The sequence below is a fragment of the Lolium rigidum genome, chromosome 6, assembly GCF_022539505.1.
Source record: "Lolium rigidum isolate FL_2022 chromosome 6, APGP_CSIRO_Lrig_0.1, whole genome shotgun sequence".
Lineage (NCBI taxonomy): Eukaryota > Viridiplantae > Streptophyta > Magnoliopsida > Poales > Poaceae > Lolium > Lolium rigidum.
The window spans coordinates 111,303,764-111,313,365 of record NC_061513.1 but is presented as its reverse complement, the minus strand read 5'-3'; the positions used below and the strand labels follow the sequence as shown (position 1 = coordinate 111,313,365).

At 45.0% G+C, this 9,602-nt stretch overlaps 1 protein-coding gene across 1 annotated transcript; it reads right to left on the bottom strand.

Annotated features, from left to right (window-relative positions):
• Positions 1-2,780: 2,780 nt before the first annotated feature.
• LOC124660006 (protein E6-like) lies at positions 2,781-3,603 on the bottom strand. Its single transcript, XM_047197806.1, has one exon. It carries the CDS (start codon positions 3,601-3,603, stop codon positions 2,875-2,877), a length of 729 nt encoding a protein of 242 aa, XP_047053762.1. The 3' UTR covers positions 2,781-2,874.
• Between the last annotated feature and the right edge of the window lie 5,999 nt (positions 3,604-9,602).

Genomic DNA, 9,602 nt, shown 5'->3' with positions numbered 1-9,602 from the left:
AATAGGATTTAGGCAGTATAAAATTCTCATCAATCAAAGTACCGTTTAGAAACAAGTTCACCTGTTGTTTAAGTAGCTTCGCACGAGCCCTTGTAATTGGTCCAATTCGAACTTCATCGGACTTGAGCTTCACAGCAGGTTCATCTTCATCTATCAATGACGGAGGTAGTGGTGTAGTAGGGATGTCCTCATCATACTCACAGCCCACTGCCTCCGCCCATAGATTAGCCCCTCAAGCAATGGTGGCCAGAAGAGGAGGTTGATGCCGCTGCCTGATCGTGGGTGCCGCCCCATCCACTGCACTAGGAAGCTTCCAGTAATGCCGCCCCAGCAGCCCTATGGAGTCGCCGTCGTGATCCACCCACCCAGGCCCGTTGTCACCATGTCCAATGTTATCGGCAGTGTCGGCAAGGGTGATGCCTAGTCGGGACTTGGCGCGCTAGGGTTTGGCGGGCGAGGGGGCATTTGTTTTTCCATAAGATGGCTACATAAATCCACCGGCGGAACAAGGAAAATAGAAACGACTATGCAACTTGTGTCGTTTCTTATCAGATGAATAGATGAACATTGATTGCTGATGGGCACTACCATATACGACGACTTCGATACTTTATTATTAATTTTTCAAACTAAGCCAAGAGAACTTTTTCATTCAATTGATTTTTCATTTTTCGATCTGTCGTGTTGTCGTTGGTCTATCGACAAAATCAGAATGCTGGTTAAAAAGAAAAGAGGCAGCGAACAAGAGTGGGTTTGTGGTGCCAAAACTTGCAAATAGATATGTAGGACTGTAGGGGGGTTTGTACAAACTGCATGGTGGTGAAACATATCATGATCTATTTATTTATTTTGAAATGGATTAAAGCCTCGCCTGTGCATCAACACACAACCTTTTATTGCATTATTCAAAGGAAAGGAGTTATGAAGTTGTACAACCCATGGATCACATAGAATATATATAAAGATCAACCAACAAAAGAAAAGAGAAGTAGGGCTCTTAAGCTTCTTACAAGGCGCCAACCACACTGGCTTTAGATAGCATGTGTTACCGTCCCTAGACGGTTGCATCTGGAATTCATATGCGTCTGTTGCGCCTATAATAACATGTAAGACCATTTGCGGATTCAAAAACATGATCTGACCGTTGGTAGAAAATAATACGCCACCGATGAAAATTTGCAGATCTGCAGGACGTAGTCCATTTCAGGTGATATCTTTCCCGTCAAACCTTACCGTGGTGGCACCATGCGGTTGAATGCGCATCAACTTCCGAACAAAAAGCACCGAGCTTCCGAGGCCGGGTTTAATGAACCGAACGACTTGTTGTACCGAACAAAAGTGGTACAGTTCTTCTTCCCCAGCTGTAGGTACACACAGCCGGCCGCGGTCATGGCCGATTGATGGCCTATAGGTCGTTGTTTGGTAGGTGCCACCAGCCACCAGCATCCGAGGCAAGCTAGCTAGCAGCAGTGTGCACTGCAACTTCGCCATGCAGCTTGTCCTTGTCGACAGGACCGATTATGCCCTACGTGTTGATTGGAGCCTGAGTTTGTCTGCTGGAATTACTGGGGACGGCCCCTTTGTGTGATCCATCAGCGATCTATGCATGCAATGCATCGCCGTGAAGCGAGTAAATCGATTTCACAAGGTAGGTACCCTCGGAATAGAGAGGCTTCAGACGTTCGTGCGAAATGGGAATCTTAGTTAGATCCAGCAAAACCCAAAATATCCGGCTGATCAATCATAGCTTCACGGATGAGACTTGATTACCCATTATTTTCCATTCTAGCACACGACCTGGGGCCCGTACGTGCACCGACAAATTGAGCAGTACGGTACTCTCCTTTTCATAGAGTATTTTTTTTGTCGCGATTTTAGTTTAAACTAAATCACAATAAGAATTTTGAAACAGATAGACCAGAAAAAAAGCATGTGGTAATAACTTAATATCAGTAGATACTCCATTACTCAGACAGGCAATTCATCCGTACATACGATTCATCACGATTCCACATTGGCAGCTAGGTAGCTCGACCTTAAGTAGCGGAGTAGTAGTACGTAAGTAGTAACAACGATGTAGTACTAGCTTTGCAGCACACAAGGAGCAGTGATGCAATTTTTTTTTTTTTGCGGAAAGTGAAGATAATATTAGCCCATCGTTCTTACAGAAAGACCCAGAACAAACAAAAATTACAAGGAAGCCCTTCTAGATCCCAACTCCGGCGACGAACAGGAGCCGTCGGTGGCGCGCCGCTGCCGCTGCTCCGCCTCAGGCCTTGGATTGGAGCCAGCCCCGTGGCAGCCGGGAAGTCGCCGATCGCCGGATCCGTAGATCCTACTCGCTGGAGCGTCGTCGTCGTCGCGATGAACGCCATCACCATCTTCACCTTCATCTTCAAGCTCCGGATCCTCCACCACGCTGGATCCGGCTGGGGCACTACAAGCGCACCGGATCCGTAGGCCGGCGAGCTCGGGGAAGTCGGCCGCCACACGGAGAAGCTCCAGGGAGCGCCGCCGCGGAAGGGGAAGCCAGCCGACACCAAAACCCGCACCAACGCCGCCTCCGCCTCCATGGCGCCGCCGGCCGGGATCCTACCAAGCCCTACGCTATGTACAAGCCTGGATCCACGGTTTCCCCCACCTCCCGCCGCCGGAGCGGCCGCCGGAGGCGGAGGAAACCGTGAATCGCCGGCGAGCAAGGTGGGTTGACGGGGAGGTTTCAGAAAATCGCCCCTCTCGCTACAGTGGTGGGAGAGAGGAAGCGTCCAAGTCGGAGCAGTGATGCAATTAGGTACAGTTCTTAACCAGCAATATAGTATCACACAACGTATACGATGATCGCAAGCGGAAACGTACGCACGTGCCTTGTCTCGCTCACGGATTGTACTGGTCGTTCTGGTCTTCCTCGAAGCCGTCGTCGTTCTGCTCGTTGTTGCCGTACCTCCCCGACCGCCTCTCGCCGCCGGGGCGCCCGTACCCGGAGCCGTTGTCCTCGTGCTCGGGGCGCGTCCGCACCGGGTTGGACTCGCGGCCGTAGCCGTACCTGTCGGCCTCCACGTCGTAGTAGTAGCGGCCGTTCTGGTACAGCCTCGTGTCGCTCATTCCGTAGTCGCCGCGCTTGCCCTTGCCGCCGTGGCGCATGTACGACAGCGGTCGCCCCCTGCCGCTGCCGTTCTCGGGGAACGCCGGCTCCTCCTTCTCGCCCGACGATTCTTCTTCTTGTTCTTGCACCGGGACAGCCGCCGCGGCCTCCGGCACGACGTTGGTGTTGGTGGTCGTCCGCTTCTCGGCGTCGTGGTGCACGCCGCGGCGGAAGTAGGCCGGCGGGTACCTCTCGTTCTCCTCGGGGCGGCCGTAGAGGCCGTACCCGCGGTTGCTGCCGCCGCTGGACGGCCGCGACGAGAATGCCGCCGGCGCGCTGTTGGCGTCGAGCGCTTCCGTCGTCCCCGCGGTGGTGGTGGCGTCCGCCGCCCTGTCCACGGTTTCGGGGCGCGTCATCTTGCTGAAGAAGAGGCGGCCGCCCCACGCGTCCACGCTTGGCGCGGCGGCGGCGAGGAGGACCGCCATGGCGAGGAGGAGGAGGTGGGACGCAGAGGAAGCCATGTGAGGAAGGAAGCGGCGATGGATCGTCGGTGGTAGCACAACGCAACGCAGCGCGCGTACCGTGTGTGTTTGTCTCCGTGCGCGCCCTCCCACCCGTATATATAGCCGTGCCGATATGCTACCACCAGCTTATCGGTGTAGGATGATTGGTAGCAAGTGATGGTAGAGGTAGAACAGAAAGGGAAACAATTACGCAGGATAGATTGGAACGGGGCCCGTGCGCGATGCTGCGACGATCGATGCGCGAATTGCGGGGGCGAGGACGGAGGGCGTGAGTGCCTGCCTGCTTGGTACAGTCGGCATGATGGAATCGGGTGTGCGCTGCGTGTGACTGTGAGATCCACGACACATTTGCGCAAGTCTCGCATTGATGGAAGTCATGAGCTAGATCAGGTGAGTGATGAAGTTAATTTGCCCAGCCCGATGGAGCACTTGGGCTGCGTGAGGTTTTCCTTCTATTCGCTCTGGCTGCGTGAGTTCATGAATGCCAGTTGGGCTGGGCTTGGTGGGCTGAGACGCTCGTAAGCGGGCCAACAACTAAGGCTCTTTTATAAATTAACTTTTTCGATAACATGCATTAAAATGACTGGACTTATATAACTTAACTAGATGATACTCCGCGCGTTGCCGCGGAAATTTAGGAAATAAACTTATGTGTAGGACTTCAGTTAAACCTTTGGTTGAACAAAAAAAAAACACTGAAAGAATGGCATAGTATAAAAGCAAGGGGAAACTAAGGATTATATCGGGCACATTCATATTATTTTCGGATTGATAAATGTTCAGTTAGATTGATAAAAGTGATTCACCAATATATTCAGACTTAAGAATAGCATAAGATAGTATCCAGTCTTATAGTTGTTGTGTATATCAGTGAAAAGAATGTAGAAATTTCAGATGCACAGGCGGACGCTAAGAAATTTTGGAACTAATTATACAACCATTTACAATCAATGAAATGCTACCATTGACAAAAATTATTAGAACAAAATACATGAATTTCAGATGTAATGGGGAAACCGATACATTCGGTTACAATCAACGAAATGTTAATATTGAGAAAAGAATGATATCAGACAACCGAAATAAGATGTGGATGGTCATGTATGGAGATACTACCTAAGACCTGGTCAGATAAGACTGGGAGTAACAGTTTGAGCACGAAGCCAGCTAGCTCTCCAGCTAAAGATATGAAAAACCTCTCGATATTTGTGTATTTTCTACACATAAACACAAAGAAGAGTCGTTCACGTAAAATTAATTAACTGTAATTTAGTAGCAATGTACGTGCCGAGTACATTTACCCGAGATACTATAGCGGGACTTTTGTTTCTTAGTTTTCTTTTCCTTTTTTTGGCTGTGTGCATCCGTAGTGCCATTAGGGTGGTGCGTTGTTGCAGAGGCTGGGTGTAATTGGTATCTTCTTGATATTAATATATTCCCTTTATCGAAAAAAACGTGCCGAGTACATACATGACATTAGCATTGCAAGACTAAGTTGCAAAGTTGAAAGCAAACATCAATAAGCAGTAGAAATATTAGCCACCAGCCATCAGTATATGTACCAGCCTCCTATTTTTCCTATGTTGACACATCAAGTGTAAAGTCGAAAAAACAGAAAGTGTAAAGTCGAACTAACCATCAAAGACCTAGGCTCCATATATTTGAGAAATGAAGATAGATAATAGAAACTTATTTATTGAAAGGAGCTGCATCAAAGAGAACATCTGAAATCTGAAATAACTGATATCTATGAGGATTGAAAAACATGTAAACAAAACAAATCGGAAACAAAGAATTGTCTCAGAAACATTAGTGTGAAAATAGTTGAAAAGACAGCAACAACAAAACTTACAGGTGGTCCAGTTGGCTAATAACTCAAAAGAAACATCTCTGATTCTGCAGTCAAGGAAATACAAGACATGTGCATTAAAACATACGGGGGAGATTCTACATTTTTTAGGCAAAATAGTGGAGAAAACATCCACAAAATTTATTAAAATTAACAAACATATGTATATATAAAATTAACAAACATATATATAGTGATTCTATATATCAGCAAGTAGAAGAACAATCATACAAGAGTGTTGTAGTCTTGCACGAAACGCCCAGTGTCAGGAAATCGATGTGCTTGTTGCAGGCTTGATTTATCTTGCTCATGCTCCTCTGATACATCACTGCTGCAGGTGAAGTATTGCCATTCTGTAGGAATAAACAGAAACAGGGAGTCACCATAAAGGACTGGGTGGCAAACCTACCAAGCAAGTGCAGTATATCAACACCAACGACGGTGAGCCTGGACAATCGGGGCTAGAAATCCGTCCCACCCTGCAAGATGGGTTCTGAAGGCGAACCTTAAACTTAGCATAGTAGATTGTACTAACGGAGCAGGTGGAAAAGATATGGATGATGGCTCACCAATGGCGTTTGAGATCTTGACCATAGCAGATGCGCTGTCACCCTGTTGCGGTGGAGCAACGATATGGATCTGCTCCCTGCATAAAGGGGAAGAAAGACTCCATCACCCATCGGTTACTCTTGGTTACTGGATATGAAGAGACAAAAAATCTACACTTCTGATTTATTGCGTGGGTGGAGCTGTGTGGAGTATATTAATGCATTAAAAACTGACCAAATAAAAGATGACCGTCTGCCTAACCGGCGAGAACTGATCTTCTCAACAATGGTTCTGCATCACTGCATGCGATGTGAAAAAACTGGTTGTGCATGGAAGACAAATTAAAGAAGAGTAAAAAGTAAAGTGAAGACTTGATGATGTGGCACTATGATGAGGTGGATAGCTTGCATGTTGAGAGAAATCAACTTAGTGGGTTGCTCCTATTTAGATATTATAGATAAAGCCATACGAGGTTCACAAGAATACATCACACACATACAGAGGTTACCGGTTTAAGCATACAGATCCGACCATCGGCCAAAAAGTTTTAGGACAAAACTACCAAGATCAACAAAAGGTCGGTACGACAACAACTACTGGTCAGCTCTAAAAATGTTGACCAACAGAGGAATGATTCCTCCCTTGCGTATATGTTGTTAGATATGATGGGACTTCCAACGAATTACCACTACAGATGATATCACGTTTAGTCTATCCGTACAACGAATTACCACTAAAGGGGATTCGAACTCAGGTGGGTTCGGCTCAACACCAGAGCACAAGCCACTAAGTTAGCACTACCGGTCAGCTCTTGGTGTACCATGGGTATAAGTAGGGATGAAGAGTCGACGAAGCATCTTCGGCACAACGTATAGGTGCGGCATATCTTTACTTCTTTGAAGGGGCACCACAATTATAAAAAAGAATTGTTTTGAAAACAAACTCAACATGTTAATTAGGAAACTTTGAATCAATATTAAACTTGTTACAAGTATTTCAGAGTGCCCAACACAGGGCAACAAACAAGATCCAAGCAAGTTTCCTAGATTAATTAGAAGGTTCTGCAATATGCCAATGAATTGTGGAAACGAGACCGAACACCAAACATTTCATGCACACCACTCCACATAAATTTTGCTACCGCACAACGAATTAAAGAAAATATAATCGGAATCTTCGAGCTGCTCACAAAGGACCAACTGTTGGACGAACAATTTATTTTATGGATTTGGTCACCAGAACAAAGCCTACCTCTAACAATCTGTCAGCTAAAGATTTTGATTTGGGAGAGCATACTAGACAATGTTTGACATAGGGTAGACATTCACCCTGTCATATTTTTTAGGGCGACATATATTATGGTATATAAGAAGAATCACACGGCTCCTGAGCCCACGAAACCGAATCAGCGTCCATGCTAGGTTGATATCTTCGTTATTTTTCGCAAAACCAGGACCCATTGAGAGGCCTCTTCCACGACGAAAGAGGCTAGAACTCATGAACATGACACATAAACATGTATTCATATAAGTATGAACATCTAGCTTGACGAACTTCAAAATATTATTGATTTTGGAAAAATTTAAAATCTTATTTGTGTTGAACACTTTTTTAAGAAAACAACATTATTTATAGAAAGTATTGTTTTTGAGATCCATATGAAGCAAATAAATATGTTTATCATATTTTTTAAAAAATATTTTTATCCAAGCAACCCACGAGGGGATCGAATTTCATTACCAGCATGATAACGAAACAACGATGGCCTCCAGCATTCCAGGTATGTGCTACCCACAGAAAGAAAAAGGCACAACCTACATCTAGCATTTTAAAACCAGGACAACAACAAAACGAACCGACAAACATAGCCATCTGGAGCAAAAGTACAAAAGGATCAAACTTAACATATTCAAACATACTCATCGATTTCCATCCTATCATCGCCAGTGTTCGGATTCAGAGCCTCAAGAAAGCGAACATAAGCGGACCCATTCCTCAAATCACTTGCGCCCGTCTCGTTGGCCAGAGTAGCAAGCCTAATAAGATTGCAACATACCGAATGTCCTCTACATCCGGAGAGATATGTAAACCTACTAAATAGTACACAAAAACAACAGAGTACTGATTAGGTCGATAGGAGATTTAATCAGCTTGCCCTCCGAGCAAGCTCTGTTTATTAGTTTCCATATTACCCAACAAATTACCGCCAAACTAGCGATCTAAGTATTTCTACTGACAGAAAAATATTGTGGAAACCACCAAATAGTTGTGAGAAACTCCCAATACGCGTTGGAGCACTAGTAACCTGACCCTTGTGCTCCACAAAAAATTCACAGCAGCACACTAAAGAAGTGATGAAAAATGTTTTCATTGTCATTAGTAAATTGGCAGCGTGTCTAGTTGTGTTTCAGCAAATTATCATTTGTGGAAATTACATTACCAGGTGAGCCATAGCCAAATCTTGATCGTAACAGGAATTCTACTTTTGCAAAGGTTCTTGAAAGATCTGTCCAAACCATTACTACACATATGTTTATAAACTGATTTGACCGTAAAAAATGTCAGATTTCAACCATTTCTAGAAAGGCTTGTCTCTCTCATCATTGAGATTAATCTGTATCAACAGAGTCAGCAAAACATTCGTTTGTTCAAGCAGGCATGGGTTAGCCATCTTCTAAAAGTAAATTTCTAACCCAACACTGTAGCATGAGCGACATTAATCAGCTGTTCGTTACAAATATCAGGGAATTTATCCTTCAGGGGGCAATGCCCACGCCAAGCATCACACCAAAAAGTTACCATTGTGCCACTGCCAACTTGCATTCTTCTCCTACACAGATACAAATCTTCCGCATGCATCATACCTGCCCACAAAGAGGAATCACCAGGTTTGTGTTTTGAGTAAAAGACACCAGAACCTCTCAAATATTTTCTCCTCATGAAATCATGCCAAGGACCAGAGCCATTCTCAATCTTCAATCACCACTTTCACATCAAACTGATGTTGAATTTATAAAGATATTTAAAACCAATCCACCCTTTTTATTTGGTTTGTAAATTCACTTCCATTTGAAAAAGTGGTGTTTTGTTTTGTCAGCACTTCCAACCCAGAAGAAGGATTTGATAGGTTTATCTAGTTCCTCGATATTTGCTTTATGTAACAGTTTCACAGACATTTAGTTGAAAACAATACTGGATAAACAAGCATCAATTTTAACCACCCTACCTCCAATAGACATTGTGTTCCAATCCAAGCACTCATCTTTTTTTCTAGTCTTCTCTCCAAGGAAACCCATCTCACTATAGTGGTCCTTCTCGCACACACAGGAGTACCAAAAAATTAAGGCCATTTCCCTTTATGACAATTGAATAGATCGGCATAACACTAAGTTTTGTCATCATCCTATGAAATCATCATGACTACACTTTTCTCAAAGTTAATTTTTAAGCCAAACATAGATTAAAAAACTGACCAAGTTGGCCCATACCGTGCGTAGTGGGTGTGCGGCCCGCGGTAACAGCCAACCAAGTCGGTGTATAGCATGATGAGGACATCCCACCACACTACTACCTCCGTCATTATCAAATGAAGATGAAG